At 40.7% G+C, this 20,686-nt stretch overlaps 1 protein-coding gene across 26 annotated transcripts in view; it reads right to left on the bottom strand.

The window, feature by feature from the left end:
• Positions 1–20,686, bottom strand: part of TTLL5 (tubulin tyrosine ligase like 5) — a 279,445-nt gene that overhangs the window by 247,700 nt on the left and 11,059 nt on the right. For 25 of the 26 annotated variants that reach the window (XR_011504698.1, XR_011504700.1, XR_011504699.1 and 22 more), the window contains 3 exons: positions 11,707–11,789; positions 10,066–10,172; positions 3,983–4,113 (listed from right to left, as the gene is read on the bottom strand). Coding sequence is in view for 23 of the 26 variants with exons in the window: in XM_044774056.2 (XP_044629991.1) it covers positions 3,983–4,113; positions 10,066–10,172; positions 11,707–11,789 (321 nt within the window). In the remaining 3 variants the exon portion in view is untranslated. The remainder of the gene's footprint in view (positions 1–3,982; positions 4,114–10,065; positions 10,173–11,706; positions 11,790–20,686) is intronic. The other variant, XM_070514101.1, reaches the window with a different exon arrangement.

Raw genomic sequence — 20,686 nt, 5'->3', positions numbered from 1 at the left:
TGGCTGACACCAAAATTTTGCTCATTCCTTAGAATCATTTCTCGGTCTCTCCTGTAACTAAAGGTGGCCATAGGACACAATTCTGGCCAATAAGAAATAAGCAGAAATCTGCTGGGCGTTTGGGGGCAAGTTTCCCTTTCTGATGTGGTGCCACCCTACCTTCCTTGTTGCTTCCTTCGTCCTCTTAGAAAGCTGTCCACTTGGGGGAAGTGGCTGAAGTTGGCAGGAGATTCTTAGTTAGGTTCCTCAGGGTCACAGACCTCCCATTCTACTACATACTGTAACTGGCAACAGTGGCACCAAGAGTCTAGAAAGATCTGTGCCATGTATTCCTGGGAACGGTTTGGCAGCATCTAAGCTTTCATATCTCTTGAGGTAGTGGTTGGTCTCTGGGCTAAATCTCTACAGAGATGGATTTAAGGTTTTCTTTTACTAGAACAAAAAGCTATAAATTCATGAGATCCACTTTGGCTGGTATCTAGTGTCTTTAGGCAATCCTCACGACCGTTCCTTATCAGGTCCCTTTCAAAGGCCCTTTGCAGACTGTTCCCACCCCTTTCTGCCCCTCTCAAACACTCAAAGACTTTCCTAGGCCTCTCACTCCTGGTGTGTGTCCTCAACACTCTCCTCACCAAGAAGGCTGGGAATCTGTAACACAAACCCACTTGCCTGCTTTCCTCTCCACCTAAGACTTCAGGTCATCACCTAGCCTTCTTCCTTCCCTCCTTTTAGGGCAGAGACAAGTCCACCTCCTTCTTAAAGCTCACCCTGCTACTTGGGCTCTTGATTTAACCCTCTCCTGCCTCCTCTGGGACCTCATTCCCTTGCTCATATCTTCTAGCTCTCTCTCCCCTCTGATTTCTCTGTGGTGCTTCTTCTCTTTCTTTTTCTCCCTCTTGGTAATCATACCACCTCCATACCTGCAACTTCCAGAATCTCTATCTTTGGCCAGCAGTCAAAACTGCCTTTACAAGTGCCAGCAAAACATCCCCACACAGATAACTGCAGGCACCTCAGATCCAGACCTGGCCCAAAATTTAACGCTCCTCTCCCCTTTAACACTGTTCCTTTATGTTCCTGGTTCACTTTCCGGTTAAAGACTTAGTGATCTTCCTAGCGTCTCAGACTCACACCTCTGAAGATATCTTTGACCCCTGCCTCACTCCTCACAGCCAGCTAATAAACCTTGTTCATTCTACTATTCTTTCTATTCCCACCTTTCCAGTCCAGCTACCTGGGTGTGTCCATCTACACTTCTTATCTGGATCACAGCTATAACCTTCAAAGAGTTCACTGTGTGTCTTCCGCCTGCTCCCTCCAATTCATTTCATAGTTATTTTTCTTAAGGCCAGCCTGTTCATGTCCCTTTCCTTCTCAAAAAACTCCTACTGCCCACACTCAAGTAAGCACTGAGGGTCAGGATTACAAGAGTCATGGAGAAACTGGAATTTCCAAGTCATAATATGCTAGGTAGACACCAAAGGAAAAGAAGAGAACTTAAAACAGACTTTACGAAGGAGAGGAATGTCTCTTTGAAAGAGGAAGTGGTAGGAATAAGTGGGTTTTGCCCCTAGTATGTAAACTTGGCAACACAATTCACCTAATGATGTTAGATTTCTCCCTACTGGATTTAAGTTTAGAGGTCACGCACTCTGGACAACTGACAAAGAATGAATGGTATCCTGGCAAGAATGAAGCGAAGAAGATTTCTCTTTACTATCATGTCTTCCCAGGCCTCCCTCTTCCACAAACACAGTAAGTCCTTGCTGTGGTCTTTGGGTGGCAATGGTAATGAGAGGTTCATTTTGGGGACTGAGGAATACCATTTGCCTGTAATTTAGCCCTGGGCCTAAATGTGGCAGCTGTGGGTTGCAGGTGTATTAATTCTGTGTGCTCTACTGACCTTTTGAATTGACTTTTGTTAAAAAGTAGAACACACCAAAGTCTGAACGATATGCTGAAGCAGCAATTCTACTGAAAGGCAGGTGAGGCTTGAACCGCTGGAGGAAGCCTACCTCTACCCAATCATCTGAAGGAGCACTGCCAGCCCTCAGCCTGCCTCCAGGGGTGGGGGAGCACTGAGAAGAAAAAATAGCAGACAGGAGAAAGGGAATTTTTCAACTTAGATTCCTTTCATCTTTAATAAGGAACTTTCCTGGACTTTAATTTCTCATTAGGAGTTCAACAAGAGGAGTTCATATTGGGGACCCTTTTATGTTGCTGACACGTTAGTTGAAGCATTTTTATGTTGGCTTATAACGTCGTTTTTTATTTTATTACATAACAATACATCTCAATGTAATTTGAAATAGGAAATAATATTGCACATTTATTAAGCACCTATCAGGCATCATTCCAAGTGCATTCCATATATTAACCTATTTAAAAATCCGAACAACACTATCAGGTCAGTACTGGTAATAGTTTCACTTTACGGAGGAGGAAGCTAAGGCACAGAGAGGTTTAAGTAACGTAGCTAAAGTCACGTAACAAAAATTCTTAACTGCAAATTTTCAGCTTTAGGGGTACTGTAGCTTTGAAGTTAACTTAATTCACCTAATTAACATTCTCTTATGATCCATTTCAGAGCCACCTGTGGGCAAACACTGAACTGCCAAACAATGGCCCCAGCCACAGCAACAAGTGCTATCAGAGAAATGGCCTCACCAAGATGGAAGGGGTAGATTCTGATGACGGCCCCTGATGACGAAAGTCCCAGAAGCTGAAGACCCCACTGGGTAATGACCCAGATTGTTAAGTCCAACAGGTTAAAAGAATCCAAAGTCAGGAAGTCTAGAGAGAACTTTCTCTTCCTTTACCCATAAAACAGGAATAGTCTCTCTCAGACTTACTGAGAGGAAAACTCTCAGTATGCCTCTCCTCTCTCTGTGTCGTACCTGATCCTCCTCATAGAGGTGACTTCTCTCATTGGCAATATTGAGAAATGGTCATTGTGTGCATACTGCCCAGCGTCTTCAGCAACAAAGTGCAGTGGTGAAGAGCATGGCCTCTGACAACAAACTGCCAGATCTGAATCCTAATTCCACCACTTGTCAGCTGCATAACAAGTTTCTTAACCTCTCCGTACTTCAGTCTCCTCATCAGTGAAACTGGGAGCAATAAGAGTACCTACCTCAGAATATAGATGCCACTTAGGAGAGGGCCTAACAGACAGGAAATGTTCATTAAGTGTCAGCTATTATTATTATCACTATTTAGACTCTCACAAAGACCTGCCTCCAACCTCCTCTGTACTCATGCCTCTCCTGTGCACTAAGCGTACTGAGTTAGGGTCAGGCTCTGACCCCATGGAGGAAAGCCTAAGATAGCCCATCTCCTCTACCTGGAGATGGGGAGGTGAGTTCACTTCAAGGCAAAAGAAACAAGCAGCCCACTGAAACCCAGAGGTGGACCATGTGTTCCTCTCTGGCTTTACCAGCGGTACAGCTGACATTTAGATTATGGCTCCCACGTGTATTTTTCAATTAGTCTGGACTTTAAGGAGAGAGAGTGTGACTAACTGGTACCTCCAAACCCCAACACCAACAGACGCATGACACTTGTACCCTAAAAAACGTAAGTCACACAAGTCCAGAAATCAAAGTGAGCAGAATAGTCCTTAAAGGGGAAAAGACACAGCAAAAAGGAAGCACATGTAGTTGAAATGCAGAAGTATATACATCCTTACATAAGCACTAACTCTTATCAAAGAAGAAGAGACCTTTTGTACAAGACAAGGGCACATGTATACAATACCAATGTGTCCTCCCATAAATAATACCAACAAGCTTATTAAGAATAAATATACAGGTACACAATCAGAATAAAAACAGTTTTAAAGTTATCTCTGCAGCTGTTTTACTAAAGAAACACAATTTGTAAGGATCTGAAAAGCCCTGCTTGGTTAGTGACTCGAGGCAGCCCTCGGGGTAAGTCTGCCTGAGCCCAGGTGCTGAGGATGGGGAGTCAGTCAAGCACTTACTGCAGAATTCCGCATACTCAGCCGGCAGCAGGAAGGTCTGAGGGAGGATGTGGAAAGCCTTGAAGCCATGCGTATGCTGCATTCGAATGATGTTTTTGTACAATCGGTCCTTCCGGGTTAGTTCATATGACCTAAAAATCATAAAAGTATTCCCATTTTAGTAAATCACAACTCAGGTTTTCCTGTGTTGTCACTTTCTAGAGAGTTCATAGTTCACAGTTCCAGAGGATAGTATTATACCCCAAATCTATCACTTTGTCAACCTCAAAGGTTTATTAATCATTTCCATGAAATGAATATCTTAGGTAAGATTTAGTCACTAAGGTAGAATTTACGTACAGTAAAATCTGCTGTTTTCAGTGCACAATTCTATGAGTTTGAACAAACACATACTACTATGTAACCGCCACCAACATCAAGATACAGAACAGTTCCAACATCCCAGAAAGTTACCCCAAGTCCCTTTGCAGTCAACCCTTCCAATCACCTCCAGGCCCTGGCAAACACTCCTCTGTTTTCTGTCCCTGTAATTTTGCCTTTTCCAGAAAGTGAAATAAACGGAAGCCTATGGTATGTATCCTTTTGAGCCAGGCTTCTTTCACTGAGCCTAACACAGCTGAGATTTATCCTTGTTGCTGCCGGATTAGCATTTCATCCCTTTTTATTGCTCAGTAGTAATCCATTGTTTGGGTGTACCACAATTTGTTTAGCCATTCTCCAGCTGAAGGACATTAGAGCTGTTTCTAGTTTTTGACTATTATGAACAAACTTGCTATAAGCATTTGTGTACAGGTGTTTGTATGAACATAAGTTTTTTGTTTCTTTTTTTTTTTTTCTGAGGAAGATTAGCCCCGAGCTAACATCTGCTGCCAATCCTCCTTTTTTTGCTGAGGAAGCCTGGCCCTGAGCTAACATCCGTGACCATCTTCCTCTACTTTATATGTGAGACGCCTGCCTCAGCATGGCCTGACAAGCAGTGCAATGTCCACAGCCGGGATCCGAACTGGCGAACCCTGGACTGCCGAAGCAGAACGTGCGCACTTAACTGCTGCGCCACCGGGCCGGCCCCCTGAACATAAGTTTTTATAAGTGTTTGTGTGAATACAAGTTTTCATCTCTCTAGAAGAGGGACTGCTGGGTTTAATGAGATTGTTTAGTAAGTTGTATTACTTATCTATTGCTGCATAAAAAAATTACCCCAAAACATAGCAGCTTAAAATAAGTATTTTCTATCTTGCACGGTTTCTGTGGGTCAGGAATGTGGGAGTGGCAGAGCTGGGTAGTTCTGTCTTGAGGTCTCTTATGAGGTTACAGTCAAGACGTTGGCCAGGGTTGCAGTCATCAGGCTTGACAGGGGCTGGCAGATCCACTTTCCAGATAGCTCACTCACATAGGGCTAGCTGTTGGCAGGAAGCCTCAGTTCCTTCCCATGTGAATTTCTCCATAAAGCTAATTGAGTGCCTTCATGGCATGACAGCTGGTTTCTCCTAGAAAATGATCCAAGACAGACAGAAACAGAGCAAGAAAGAAGCTGCCTGGGGGCCAGCCCCATGGCTGAGTGGTTAAGTTTGTGCGCTCTGCTTCGGCGGCCCAGGGTTTCACTGGTTTGGATCCTGGGTGCAGACATGGCACCGCCCATCAGACCACGCTGAGGCAGCATCCCACATGCCACAACTAGAAGGATCCACAACTAAAATATACAACTATGTACTGGGGGTGCATGGGGAGAAGCAGGAAAAAATGACTGGCAATGGTTGTTAGCCCAGGTGCCAATCTTCTAAACAAAAAAAAAAAAGAAAGAAGCTGCCATGTCTTTTCTGACATAGTCTCAGAAGTGGCATGCTATCGCTTCTGCATATCTATTTGTTAGAAGTAAGTCACTAAGTCCAGCCCATACTCAAAACTAGAGAAATGAAGCTCAACCTTTTGAAGGCAATGTCAATGAATCTGTGGACACATTTTGAAACCACCACATCAGTATATAACTTTATAAGAAATAGCCGAATTGTTATCCAAAGCAGCTGTGCCCTTTTGCAATTTCCACCAGCAAAGCTTTAGTGTTCCGGTTGCACTGCATCCTGACCAGCACTTGGTGGTGTTTGGTTTTTTGGCTTTGTTTTTAGCCATTCTAACAGGTACGCAGCAGTACCTCATGTGGTACATTTTAAACAAGTACCTCAGGTGATCTTGGTACAGGTGGTCCAGAGACCACTCTGTAACAGCGATTTAGTCTAGTTTCATAGTTTCCAAACTTCCTGGATATAAATCACCTCATTGCTTTTTAAATACATAGCATTCCAGTGTATATTTATCTGGAAAGATTAAGCATGTAGAAGGTGCTTTTTAAATACATATCTTTTCTGAGAAGGGGATTCCATGAATCTGCAACGGGACCTGTGAATGTATATGTTTTTAAAAATACCCCCAGTGATTCTTAGCATAAAGGAATTAGAAACATTGAACCAGATGATAAGAAGAACACTCTCTCCTACAGATGCTCAGTTTTACTGGTCTCAAAGCTTTTTTGCTTGGTATTCCCTATGCAAATTTGGGGAGACTATGTATCATTTTAGTTGACATCAAAGATTTTTCATCATAAATATAAATCGTTCCAAAGGATCCAATGAATGGCAAATATCATTTTAAAATAAAACTGTAACAGTACCCTTTTAAGTATACTCAAGGGAACCTAAATAACATCAGGATTCAACAGCCACCATACATTCAAAAAATGTTACTAAAGGGGCCGGCCCCGTGGCCGAGTAGTTAAGGTCGCACACTCCGCTTCAGCGGCCCAGGGGTTCGCCAGTTTGGATCCTGGGCGCAGACATGGCACATCATCACACCATGCTGAGGTGGCGTCCCACAAAGCACAACCAGGAGGACATACAACTAGAATGTACAACTATGTACTGGGAGGCTTTGGGGAGAAGAAGGAAAAAAAAAGGATAGATTGGCAACAGATGTTAGCTCAGGTGCCAATCTTTAAAAAAAAAAAAATGTTACTAAAGAAAAAGCTCTTTTTGTCAGTAAATTTCTCACTTTTTTAAATACGCTTTTTTTTCTTAAAGATTTTATTTTTTCCTTTTTCTCCCCAAAGCCCCCCAGTACATAGTTGTATATTCTTTGTTGTGGGTCCTTCTAGTTGCGGCATGTGGGACGCTGCCTCAGCGTGGTTTAATGAGCAGTGCCATGTCCGCACCCAGGATTCGAACCAACAAAACACTGGGCCGCCTGCAGCGGAGCGTGCAAACTCAACCACTCGGCCACGGGGCCAGCCCCTAAATACGCTTTTTACTGAAGTTAACATATATACAGAAAAGCACACACATGACTACCAGTGCAGAGCATGAAGAATCTTTACAAGACTGAGCGCAGAACACTGCCAGCATCCCTGAAGCCTCCCCCATACTCCCACCCAGACATTATCCCCCCAGTCACCCTTTTTACTTCTTCCATCCCCTGTCCCCTAAAGAACAGTGTAACCTGAAAGAACAGACTTAATGCTTGCACATCTTCTACACCATATCCTACCTTCTCTACAATAAAAATATGGACATGAAGTAATATGCAATATTTTTTAATTTCCTGTGATCATAAAGGCTTTAACTGTTTATATTGGACTGATTATCACTGTATTACAGTACACAATTCATCAAAACACCATAAATATTATAGAGTTTGATTAAAATCTATATTATAGCCATGTAAACATCTCCATTTTGATAATTACACTGTGGTTATCTCATGTTAACATTAGGAGAACTAAGTAAAGCATACACAGTAACTATTTTATTTTTGCAACTTTTCTATAAGTCTAAAATTATTTAAAATAAAAAGTTAAAAAAATTTTATTAAGGAAGAGTTCACAATAATATTGGAAACATTTTAAGGGTTAGAATTCCTGTTGCATGTGAGTTAGAAGTCCTTGGATTAAAAGAGGAGAGACAGAGCAGCAGAAGCCACAAAGTGTATGCATTTAGGTAATGGATCATTAATTTCTCAAACATGCAACACATTCAAAGAGTAGTCAAAAAAATATAGGGTTAGAATTTTTAATACTGACAGAGTCCAAATTGAGATGAAATTCCCAAATACCTACAGGAATAGTTCAAACACTCCTGAAATAAATACTAACTACTATCATGAATTAGGAATGCAGACTCTAGTGCGGGCTATTTAAAGACTGTTTAAACGCCTATTTAAAGTAGACACATCTGATTCACTTCAAGCATCCAGTCACACTTTTAGAAAACCAAATCTACAGCTTCCAGGCAGTAAGGAAGAAAAGAAGGTTTAAATTAATTTCTGCAAATGAAGCTCAGAGATAAAATAAAACTGGAACTTGTTATGAAGACTCAAAACACACATTTATCCAAGATTATGAAGAAACTATCTGAGAACAGAGGCAGCTTAGGCCAGGCATTTATACACAGTGCCTAGATATAAGACAGTAGAATTGAAAAATCAAGAAAAAGCCTTCATTACATGAAAGTGAGAAAAGTATACGAGATAACTGAAAATAAAACTTGTTGGCATAAGTGAGTAACTGGGGCCTAAGTCCTGAAAATAAAATAAAAATGTAACCATGTATCTCTTCATGGTTGAGTATTACTTACTGGCTAGAAAAACCAGGGTTTCAGCATTAAGTTTCTTCCTGTTTTCTTTTTCATAGACGTAAACACTAAGAAACCTTGTTCACAAAAATAATAGCTAACTTACATAGTCTTTACTGTGTGTGATAGGCACACACTGTTCTAAGCACTTTAGATCTTGACATATTAAATCCTCACAACAGTCCTATGAAGTATGCATCATTAGTACCTTCTTTTTACCAATGAGGAAACTGACTCTTAGAAAGGTCACTCATCCAAGGTCACTCAGCAGAGTTGGGATCTGGGCCCAGGTAGTTAGCTACAGAGCCTCTGCTTCTAACCATGAGGCAATACTGCCTCTCTAGGCTTCCATTAACAAAAGCAACTGGAGGGCCAGCCCCGGTGGTCTAATGGTTAAGTTTGGTGCACTCTGCTTCAGCAGCCTGGGTTCGGTTCCCAGGCGCGGACTTACACCGATTGTCAGTAGCCATGCTGTGGTGGTAGCTCACATACAAAAAAAGAGGAAGATTGGCAGCAGATGTTAGCTCAGGGCAAAAAGCTTCCTTGCAAAAATAACCAAACAAACAAAAAAACCCAAAGGCGACTGGAAGACGTTTTCTATAGCAATGACACTCAATTCTCGGAACCCCTTCCTGACACACCCCATCTTGTGTCAAAAGTCACAAGATGGAAAAAAAAAAAGGGGGGGCTGGCCCCGTGGCCGAGTGGTTAAGTTCGCACACTCTGCTTCAGCGGCCCAGGGTTTCACCGGTTCGGCTCCTGGGCATGGACATGGCACCGCTCATCAGGCCACGCTGAGGCGGCGTCCCACACAGCACAACCAGAAGGACCCACATCTAAAATATATACAACTATGTACTCAGGGACTTTGGGGAGAAAAAGGAAAAATAAAATCTTTAAAAAGAAAAAGTCACAAGATGATCTATGATTAAAAATTATATTTAATGATCTGTCAGCTGACAACTTGACTATGTCCTCCTTCAATTCTGTTAAAAGCAAACAAATGGAAATCCCTATCATACAAAAAGAATTCAATGCATCGTAGAATTCAATTAAATACCAATTTTCTTGTACTTTTGTTTGGAACCCTGGAAATTTTTACACCTAAGGACAAAGCACCATGTTAAGAATCTAGCTGGGCCACTCTTTTATAAAGTGGAAAAACAATAACTATGAAAAAGGAGGTGAGAAGGGAGAACGTGTCCACGTGAGGGACTCGCAAGCAGCTCTATTTTAGGAAAGAGAACCTATGACTGCAATCCAGAAACAGCCTCCTTTAAAATCATCCATATCTACACAGTCCTTGGAAAGGCCGCATATATGCTTAGGGATATAAACACCTCAGTTTGATTTGCAGACTGCTGCCCTGTATCACAGACCTTTTTTCAGGACACTAATTCTCTCTGCTGGCTACATGCCCAATGCCAGGTAGATTCAAACGGAGCAAAGTAGCTGCAAGAGCATTACCTGGGAAAGTGATTAACCTTCTGTGCTTCAGAGAGGGTGCGAAGCAAGAAGGGCTTCAGGTGGGATCCTGTCCACATTAGGTTATAGTCAGTGCTGCTTGGGTGAACCTGAGGGCAGATAAGAAGACAAGACAAAAACATCAGAGATAGCCTCTCTTCCAGAAGAGTGATGCCTGTAGACATTTTTCATCCACAGAGTACTCACAGAGGTGTCTCAGTATGAAAGCCTAACAAGACAAAAGTTGAGTATACAGAACACAAGGATAATCAAGTTTAAGGAATACGAGAGTTGAGCAAATCCCAGATGCAAACAGTACGATAAATTAACCCTCCTATAGAAGTCCATGATGTCACTTAGCATTCTTGCACATCAAAGTATGAGAAGAGGGCCCAACTCCAAACTCTCTTCTCAGAGTGTCCTCATGTCCTTGCATACGCTGGGTATAAAGTACCGATCAGAACTAAAACCTTATAGTAGAAACCAACTTCGAATTCATTCACTCATTCATAAGAACCCATTTGTCTGGACCAGCCCCAGGGGCCTAGTGGTTAAGTTTGGCATGCTCCACTTCAGTGGCCCTGGTTCAGTTCCCGGGCACGGACCTATACCACTTCTTTGTCAGTGGCCATGCTGTGGCAGCGGCTCACATACAAAAAAAGAGGGAAATTGGCAGCAGATGTTAGCTTAGAGTGAATCTTCTTCAGCAAAAAAAAAGAATTCATTTGTCCATTCATTCAACAATTATGTACTCTATGCCTATGACACGATAGGTACCATGTTAAGCCCTGGAGATAAAACAGCCACAAGATAGCATATACACTGGTATCAGAACTTCCTCAAAATGTCTACTTCAGACCTCTATCTAAGATATAGAGCTAGCAACCAGACTTGTACCAACTGTCTCAAAATATCTACCGTGGAAGTCTGTCCAGCATTTTAGTTTGTACCTTTTGATGTCAAAATCCCAATATTCCCAATTTTCTTTGGGAGTAACATACTCCTTGGTTTTAAAAGACCTGCCAATCACCCACCTCTCCCTCCCCCAAGGAGTGGAGCCATGATCCAAGCTGTGCCAGTCATTCTATCTCCAGAATGTGACTCTTGAGCAGGGAAAGGAACAAAGACAATGAACACAGTCGTGTCACTTCCACAGCAGTGCCCTGAGGAAATGGCCCTGAAGATTCCTGTTCCCAGATCCCTGGGGCTGTCCTGGTCTCTCTCCTTTCAAAGGCCTGCCTTTTCAGCCTTTCCTCCAATTCCACTAGCCACCTCGTGCACATCTTTCCTATAAATCCCTTCTGGTTTAACTTCAGCAGAGTCTATTTCTGTTGCTTGAAATCAAAGAACCTTGATTGGGTATCAGGCAATTTCTTACGGGCAACTCTGCCTCTAGCTCAAGCTCACAAACATAGCAAGAAAAACAATGTGATTTTTTGCAAAAAAAAAAAATCGTGTGAAAATGTTTTACACATATTTCAAGAAGAAACTGGTAACGCCACTCAGAAATTCAATCCTAGTTCTGCATTATCACTAAGCATTGGTGCCGGGTACTTTCTAGAGCTGGGCCTGTTAAGTGGTAGCCAGAGAGCCGGGATTTTCAGCTTCTGAGCAGATCAGGTGAGGCAGTAAAAATGAGCTTACTTCATGAAATCCATGGGCTGTCAGAATGCTGCGTACCAGGCGACTGTCTGTTCGCACAATCTTGTAAGACAAATGATAACGTTCTAAAGAAAAACACAGAATCAAGTTCAGTAACGAGAAATTTAGCTGTAGAGACAGATACAAAGTGCAAGAGGGTGGTTTGCTTAATTATACTCAATAACATTATACTGCTGCCGGTACAAAATCAACATACAAAAATCGAACAACAAAGTAGCAAAAAGAGAAATTAAGAATACAATCCCATTTACAATTGCAACAAAAAGAATAAAATACCTAGGAATAAACTTAACCAAAGAGGTGAAAGATTTGTACACTGAAAACTATAAAACGTTGAAAGAAATCGAAGAAGACACAAAGAAATGGAAAGATAGTCCGTGCTCTTGGACTGGAAGAATTGACATAGTTAAAATATCCATACTTCCTAAAGCAATCTATAGATTCAATGCAATCCCTATCAAAGTTCCAACAACATTTTTCACAGAAATAGAACAAAGAATCCTAAAATGTATATGGAACAACAAAGACCCTGAATAGCCAAAGGATTCCTGAGAAAACAGAACAAAGCTGGAGGTATCACACTCCCCAATTTCAAAATATACTACAAAGCCATAGCAACCAAAAAGAGCATGGTACTGGTACAAAAACAGACACACAGATCAATGGAACAGAATCGAGAGCCCAGAAATAAACCCACACAGCTCTGGATAGCTAATATTTGACAAGGGAGCCAAGAGCCTACAATGGAGAAAGGAGAGTCTCTTCAATAAACGGTGTTGGGAAAACTGGACAGCCATATGCAAAAAAATGAAAGTAGACCATTCCCTTACACCATGCACAAAAATCAACTCAAAATGGATTAAAGACTTGAATGTAAGACCCGAAACCATGAAACCTCTAGAAGAAAACACAGGCAGAATGCTCTTTGACATGGGTCTTAGCAGCATATTTTCAAGTACCATGTCTGACTGGGCAAGGGAAACAAAAGAAACAATGAACAAATGGGACTACATCAAACTAAAAAGCTTCTGCACAGCAAAGGAAACCATCAACAAAATGAAAATACAACCTAACAATTGGGAGAAGATATTTGCAAACCATATATCAGATAAGGGGTTTACATCCAAAATATACAAAGAACTCATACAGTTCAACAACAAAAAAACCAACAACCAAATTAAAAAATGGTCAAAAGAACTGAACAGAGATTTCTCCAAAGAAGATATACGGATGGCCAACAGGCATATGAAAAGATGCTCAACATCATTAGCTATCAGGGAAATGTAAACCAAAACTACAATGAGGTATCACCTCACTCCAGTCAGAATGGCTATAATTAACAAGACAGGAAACAATAAGTGTTGGAGAGGGTGTGGAGAGAAGGGAACCCTCGTACACCGCTGGTGGGAGTACAAACTGGTGCAGCCACTACGGAAAGTATGAGAGTAACCTCAGAAAATTAAGAATAGATCTACCTTATGATCCAGCTATCCCACTGCTGGGTATTTATCCAAAGAACTTGAAAACAGAAATGCATAAAGACACACGCATCCCTCCCTATGTTCACTGCAGCATGATTCACAATCGCAAAGACTTGGAAGCAACCTAGGTGCCCACCAAGGGACGAATGGACAAAGAAGATGTGGTATATACACAATGGAATACTACTTAGCCGTAAGAAAATGATGAAATCCGGCCATTTGTGACAACATGGATGGACCTTGAGGGTATTATGCTGAGTGAAATTAGTCAGAGGGAGAAAGTCAAATACCATATGATCTCACTCATAAGTAGAAGATAAAAACAATGACAAACACACACATAGCAATGCAGATTGGATTGGTGGTTACCATAGGGGAAGGGGGAGAGGGAAGAGCAAAAGGGGTGATCAGGCTCACATGTGAGAGGATGCACTATAATTAGTTTTTGGGTGGTGAACATGATTTAATCTACACAGAATTCGAAATATATTATGATGTACACCTGGAAGTTACATAATATTATAATCCAATGTTACTGCAATAAAATTAATTTTTTAAAAAAATACTATACTGCTGCCCTTATGCTACTACATATAGGGTGTGGATTATTTTGGGCCAAGGGTTCTTGACCTGAGATTCATTAGGGGCTACTAAATATGGACGGGGGGAAAATGACATCTTCATTTTCACTAATTTCTAGTTGAAGTTTAACATGACCTTCAATCAGGAATGTCGGCAACAAAGCAGAGTAGTATAAGCAGTACTCATGACCTGCCACCAACAAATACCAGGCATTTTAACATTATTTTACAGTGATTACAGTTATCTCAAAATATCACTTATTCTCACAGTATTAAAAAATTATGGTAGTTAGCAGAACTACCACTAGGTCATGTTATTTAAGGCAGGCATAAAAAAGCAGATATACTACAAGTTTCTTTTTTTAAAATATTTTCGTAACTGTACTTCAATATGATTGATTTTCTTTTTAGTCATATGTATTTTTTTAATATACTTAAAAAACATTATTCTGAGAAGAGACCCACAGGCTTCTCCACACGGCCGATAGGGTCCACACTGCACCAAAACGTTAAGAACCCCTCTAGATAGCTGTGTGTGCAACAATGCTGGTCACCAGTGTATCTAGACTAGTAGTTATAAACTGACGCTGAGGGCCAAAACCCATCTGCAGACGTGGTTGGTTTGTTCCTCACTGAGCTTTAAAATAAAAGTGAACTAGGGGCCAGCCCAGCAGCGCAGCAGTTAAGTTCACACACTCCGCTGGGATTTGCGGGTTCAGATCCCAGGTGCGGACCTACACACTGCTCAGCAAGCCATGCTGTGGCAGCGGGTCACGTACAAACTACAGGAAGACTGGCACAGATGTTAGCTCAGTGACAATCTTCCTCACCAAAAGAAAAAATTCATCTCATCCTTTCTCCCAGCTAGAGCCATCTGAAGCATCTTACAAGACTGACCAAGCTAATGAAAACGTTGAAAAAAACCCTTAATTAATTGTTAACCTTTTGAAATTGGAGGAATTCATATAAAATAGTTTTCTGAGTTTCTCTTAAACACCCTGGCAACTCTGGGCTCTGTCACTCCAGCATGGCAAGAGTCAAGTGGAGAAGTGCAAGTGTTCCCTTCAGGACAGGCCCGTACTGTCCAGTTCAGCACAGTCCCCACCCGGCCTGCTTCACCATTCATATTTCCTGCCAGGCCCCTGTAAGTATTCCGTGCTTGTGACCTGTCTAAAAGACAAATCTGTAATCTTGTGAGATTTCTATATATCCCCAAAGACTAAGATTTACTCTGGCCCATTAAATTCAATATCTTTCTATGCATCACCCCAAATTATCTGAAAAGCTAGCTAAGAATTCTACAGAGCAATGTTTTTAAAGGACCGCATATTGAACAATTTCTGAATGAGCGTAATACAGAAACTTATGGACAGACCCTAGAACAAAATTCAGCCTCTACAAAGATAAGCATTTCTTCTTACGAATTTATGTGAAAATATTCATAAATCCCTGCTACTATTTGCCCAGCTCTGGAAGGAACACCATGCAAAGCAGACACACGACTGGAATCAAAAGACCAGACACTCCATAGTTTTTATTCTTGTGGCAACCCATTAAAGCCCAGGTACAGGGCTTTCCCAATATTCAATACTCAATCACTATTATGTGGTCTTTGCAATATTATCATAAGAAAAACAGTGCAGAGTCATGTGTGTTCACTTTGGTGCAGAGTATAAGAAGCAGTACAGTGCGCTGCTTAAGAGTTTGTGTTCTGATTCCAAGTTGGAGAAGGAAAGCACAAGACAGGCCTGGAATACCTCACTACGCCAAGAAAGAGGAAAATGCTCAAAAACCAATTGGGAACATGTCACAAGGATCTTGAAGGGGTTCCCAATGGCCAGATTTGAGACAATGTGAATACAAAAATGAATAGTGACAGAGATAGATTATAACTCACTTATACAAAAGAAAAGAATCCAGGAATCCATACTGATAGGAAGGTGAGAAAGTATACTGGTTTTCTATCGCTGCTAAAACAAATCACCACACAGTTAGAGGCTTCAACAATGCAAACGCATTATCTTTAGATCTGTAGGTCAGAAGTCTGCTACGAGTCTCAGCAAGGCATCGACAGGCCTGCGCTCCTTTCTAATGGCTCTGGGTAGGGTCCATTTCCTTCCTTTTCCAGCTTCTAGAAAGGAAAAGGCTGCCCCCATTCCTTGGCTTGTAGTCTCCTTCCTCTATCTTCAAAGCCAGCAACAGTGGGTCTAGTCCTTCTCACATCGCATCAGTCTGACTCCTCTTCTGCCTCAATTCCCCTTTGCTAGGTCAGGTAATATCTTCATAGGCTCTGGGGATTAGCAGGTGGACATCTTTGGGGGACCATTATTCTGCCTACCATAAAAGGGAAAGCTCTTCTTTACAGAAAAGCCAGCTAATAAATGTAGAAGGAAAGATAGAAAAAGAAAATCACCATTTTACAAAAACAATAACAGTGAGTGATTCAGACAAGAATCAATGGACACCAATGGGTTAGGAGGACATTCGTACATCTTAAAATATCACTCCAGAGAATGCTTATAACAAAGGAGAAGGGTACCACCACAATGAAGCAACCTGGTGAACACTATCTTAACCAAATGCTCAATTTTCCAACACCAATAATGCAATACAATGACATCATATGCTTCCTAATATGATACACTGAGGACACAACTTCACTAAGTGATATTCCCGCGAGTTCCTTTAACCTGAATCTAAACATGTGGAAACAATCTGAGAAGCCCAAACTTAAGGACATCTGCAAAGCATCTTTGAAAATGTCAGTGTCATGAAAGACAAAAAAATTCTAGTAAATAGCTGTAGATTAAAGGAGAGTAAAGTAACATGGCAACTAAATGCAATCTTTGATTGGAACCTGGACTCAAAAAACAAAAAAACAACAGCTATAAGGGACAAAATGGGAAGTACTGGGGAAATCTGTATAAGAAGTATACATTAGATAAGTGTTTTACCAATGACAGCTTCCCTGCGAGTCATCACTGGACTGTGGTTATACAGAGGATGCCCTCATTCTTAAGAGATACATGCTGAACAAAGTATTTAGGTGTGAAGTATTTGAACTAATTTTCAAATGGTTCAGAGAAAGAGAAAGAAGTAAACAGGGTAAAATGTCAATAATTGGTGAATCTAAGGAAAGAGTATACATGCGTTTGTAGTACGGTTCTCACAAGTTGTCAGAAGGTTTTTAATTTTTCTAAATAAAATGTTTAAAAAATGAAAGAAAAAAAATCAGGTCTTTCCTTATGATAACAGTGATCACTGACAGCTCCATTTTCACACATGCAAAAGCCAAAGCATCCTCTACGGCTGGAGCCTGGACTGCACCCGGTCCTCTGCCTGTTTGCCTATTCTGCAGTGCTGGCTCCGCAGGGCCAGCCACGGGGAAGGTGATCAGTATGGTGTATGGAAAAATAGAGAATGATTACATGGGGACTGGAGGAGACAGGGGAGTAATAAGAGAAAGAGTATGTCTCTGGAGCTGAACTGCCAGGGTTCAAATCCTGGCTCTACTACTTCCTGCCTGTCATCCTGAATACATTATTTAATTTCTCTAGGCTCAATTTCCTCACCTGTAAAACGGGGTTGATAACAAAGGCACTTATTTCATAGGGTAGCTGCAAACACTAAGTCAGTTAATACATGTAAAACTTTTAGAACACTTGCTGATACATAGTAAAAATGTTCATATAGTAAAAAAGCAAACACAGTAAAATAGCTATGAATACATATTACTATACATAGTAAATTATACATTTTATATAGCAAATTAAAAAATAAAAATGCTGGGGCTGGCCCAGTGGTGGAGCAGTTAAGTTCACGTGCTCTGCTTCAGTGGCCCAGGGTTTTCAGGTTCCGATCCCAGGCCCAGACTTACACAACACTCATCAAGCTGTGCTCTGGCGGCATCCCACATATAAAACAGAGGAAAACTGGCACAGATGTTAGCCCAGGGACAATCTTCCTCACCTAAAAATAAAAATAACTAAAAATAAAAATTAAAAAAAAATGCTATTAATACTCTTTCTCCTACTTTTTCTAACGTAGAAGAAAAATGTAATCATCACTGTGCTCAGTGGCAGACCTGATTCTCACGTTATGCAAGTGACAAGCAGTGACCAACTACTTGCAATCCACACCAACTATAACCCAACTCAGGTGCACTGAACATGTTCCAAAAGGGGAGTGCAAGAGAGGCAGGGTGGAGTGATATAAAGCAACAGTGACTGCTAGGGATTTTAACTCACACTCAGGTCCTGTGTCCAACAGCCCTAAGTCCAATAATGCTGATTACCAGTAAATGTTAGACCAGAGGTTATAACTTGGTGACCCAAGGGCCAAATCCAGCCCGCAAACATGGTTTGTTCGTTCTTTGTGGCATTTTAAATATAAAATTGAACTCACTGCTAACTTTTTAAAATTGAAAGAATTCATATAAAAATCTAGATTTGTGGGCTTCTCTTGAAAAAATTGCCAAGCTAGGCTTTCTCTCCCATGGCCAGAGTCAAATGGAGACTTGCAACTGTAAACTGAACCTGCCCAATTGGCCAAGAAAGAACCACTTTGTCCATGTTTTCTTCCATATAAAAACAAGAGGCCTGGGGCCAGCACCATGGCCGAGTGGTTAAGTCCGCGCGCTCCGCCTTCGGCAGCCCAGGGTTTCGCTGGTTCGGATCCTGGGCGCGGACATGGCACCACTCATCAGGCCACGTTGAGGCAGCCTCCCACATGTCACAACTAGAAGGACGTGCAACTAAGATAGACAACTATGTACTGGGGGGATTGGGAGAGGGAAAAAAAGCAAGAAAAAAAAAAAGAAGATTGGCAACATTTGTTAGCTCAGGTGCCAATCTTTAAAAAAAACAAGAGGCCTTGGTCCTCTTTGACTACTATCAAACTGTCAGACATCCGATAGGCGAGCCTCTGAACCCACACTGCAGCAACTCCACCATGAGATGGTAGAATTTCCTCTTCTCCAATCACTTACATGTGTCTCAGGAGACAACTTGAAGTGCTAGGACCCGTGGCAAGTTCCAGGACTGACCGTAGGGAGAAAATGAAAACAAGGAACCAATAACCTGTCAGCGCAGGAGCACCCAGGGAACGGTGAAGCGCCCTAAGGGGTTTGGTTCAAAAACACCATAGGAAACTAGAATGAAGAGAAAACTAATATTTTTGACTTTTAGAATACAAGAATAACTCCTTCCATGACAACACAGTGTAGCTCTGCCTTACAGTCTGAAAGTGAGGAATACACTTGCAGTGTTGAATATGGCAGACACTAGCCACATGTGACTAGTGAGCACTTGAAATATGACTAGCGTCTGAACTGAGTTTTTAATTTTATTTAACTTTAATTTAAATTTAAAAAGTGATACTCGATTCAGTTATTGTAAAATTTATTTGGGACAACTTGAGTCTATGAATTTACTTTTTCACCTATAACATTTATGAAATCTAAACACAGATCAAATACTTCCAGGTAAATTTTGCACCATCTTGAAATGCACTATAACTATAAAATACATACAGGAAGTAAAGTAGCTCAATGATTTTTCTATACTGGGTAAACGTGAAAATATTTTGTATTAAATAAAATATATTATTAAAACTAATTTCATCTGTTTACTTTTTTTAATAAGACTACTAGAAAATTTACATACAGCTTGCATCATATTTCTATTGGACAGTGCTAGTCTTTACAAATGCAAACTTATGAAACTGACACATTCAGATACAAATTATAAAATGCTATTTCATTCTAGGAAAAGATTACTTTAAACTGAAGACATCTCTGTTGCCTCTAAAATGCAATCATTTACATATTTAAAGTATATACAATTTTTTAAAAAACATGGATAGTAGAAAAACTATATTCCTGGACTATTTCACAAATAAAGCATATGAAATCATATTGTACCAAAAATATTAACAGTGAATTCAATGATACATTTAATACATAACAAAAAAAACAAGGCTGGCATCTAACACTATAAGATCAACAGAAGATAACTAATGCCCTAGATAAACTTCTCAAGGGGATTTAACCACAGGATTATGATCTAAGAAGATCTATGTCAGCTATTTAAAAGAGCCAAAAAAAAAAAAATAGACCAAGTGTTTAACAATTCAGGCATCAGAGGCAGCAACTAGTGAAAGTCATTCAAAGCATTCTTTTCCTAAAAAAGGTGAAAAAAATTATTAAATCTCAAGGAATTGGAAAGATACAGAAAATTTAAAAGCAGAGAGTTTGATAAAAAAGTTTAGTGACCTATTCTTTAATCACAATATGTAAAGGAGAAAAACAAAGACTCACATGTTCTAGAAAATAGTGCTTGCTTGAATAATGGGATGACTACATAGATGGATACTAATTTCCAATAAATGTTAGGTATTCTAAAAAGGGTCTGCCTATTGCCACAGAATACAGAGATCCATTTATGTGACAAGCATAACAAAAGAAGTATGTTTTGGTGGGATTATTTTCTTCTGTTGCTTTTACCCACCTTTGATGTTTCGACTCAAATCATATTTAGAGGGAGTTTCTCAGCAAATGTTAGCAAATCTTCAGTTACTTAGGCTTCAGAGAATATGAATGAACCATGTCCCTTTAAATGGTAACCTAGCAACTTGCTGAGGGGATTAGAACACAAGGACCCTTAGGGAGGGAGGAGGATTCAAATCCCAGAAGCAGGTGCTCACCGTCCTCTGAACTCCTGGCTTATTATGGGGCAAGGACTCCTGGCTTATTAAAGTCATTTTAAAGTAGAGCAGATCCTGTCCAACAAGCAGAGTAAGCAGCACAAGTTCTGAGTGCCCATTATGTGCCAAACATCAAATGATCTCATTTAATTCTCACAATGCCTCAAGGTAGCTATTATCTCCATTTACTAATAATGA

The sequence above is a fragment of the Equus asinus genome, chromosome 7 (assembly GCF_041296235.1).
Source record: "Equus asinus isolate D_3611 breed Donkey chromosome 7, EquAss-T2T_v2, whole genome shotgun sequence".
NCBI lineage: Eukaryota > Metazoa > Chordata > Mammalia > Perissodactyla > Equidae > Equus > Equus asinus.
This window is presented reverse-complemented; position numbering and strand designations above follow the sequence as displayed.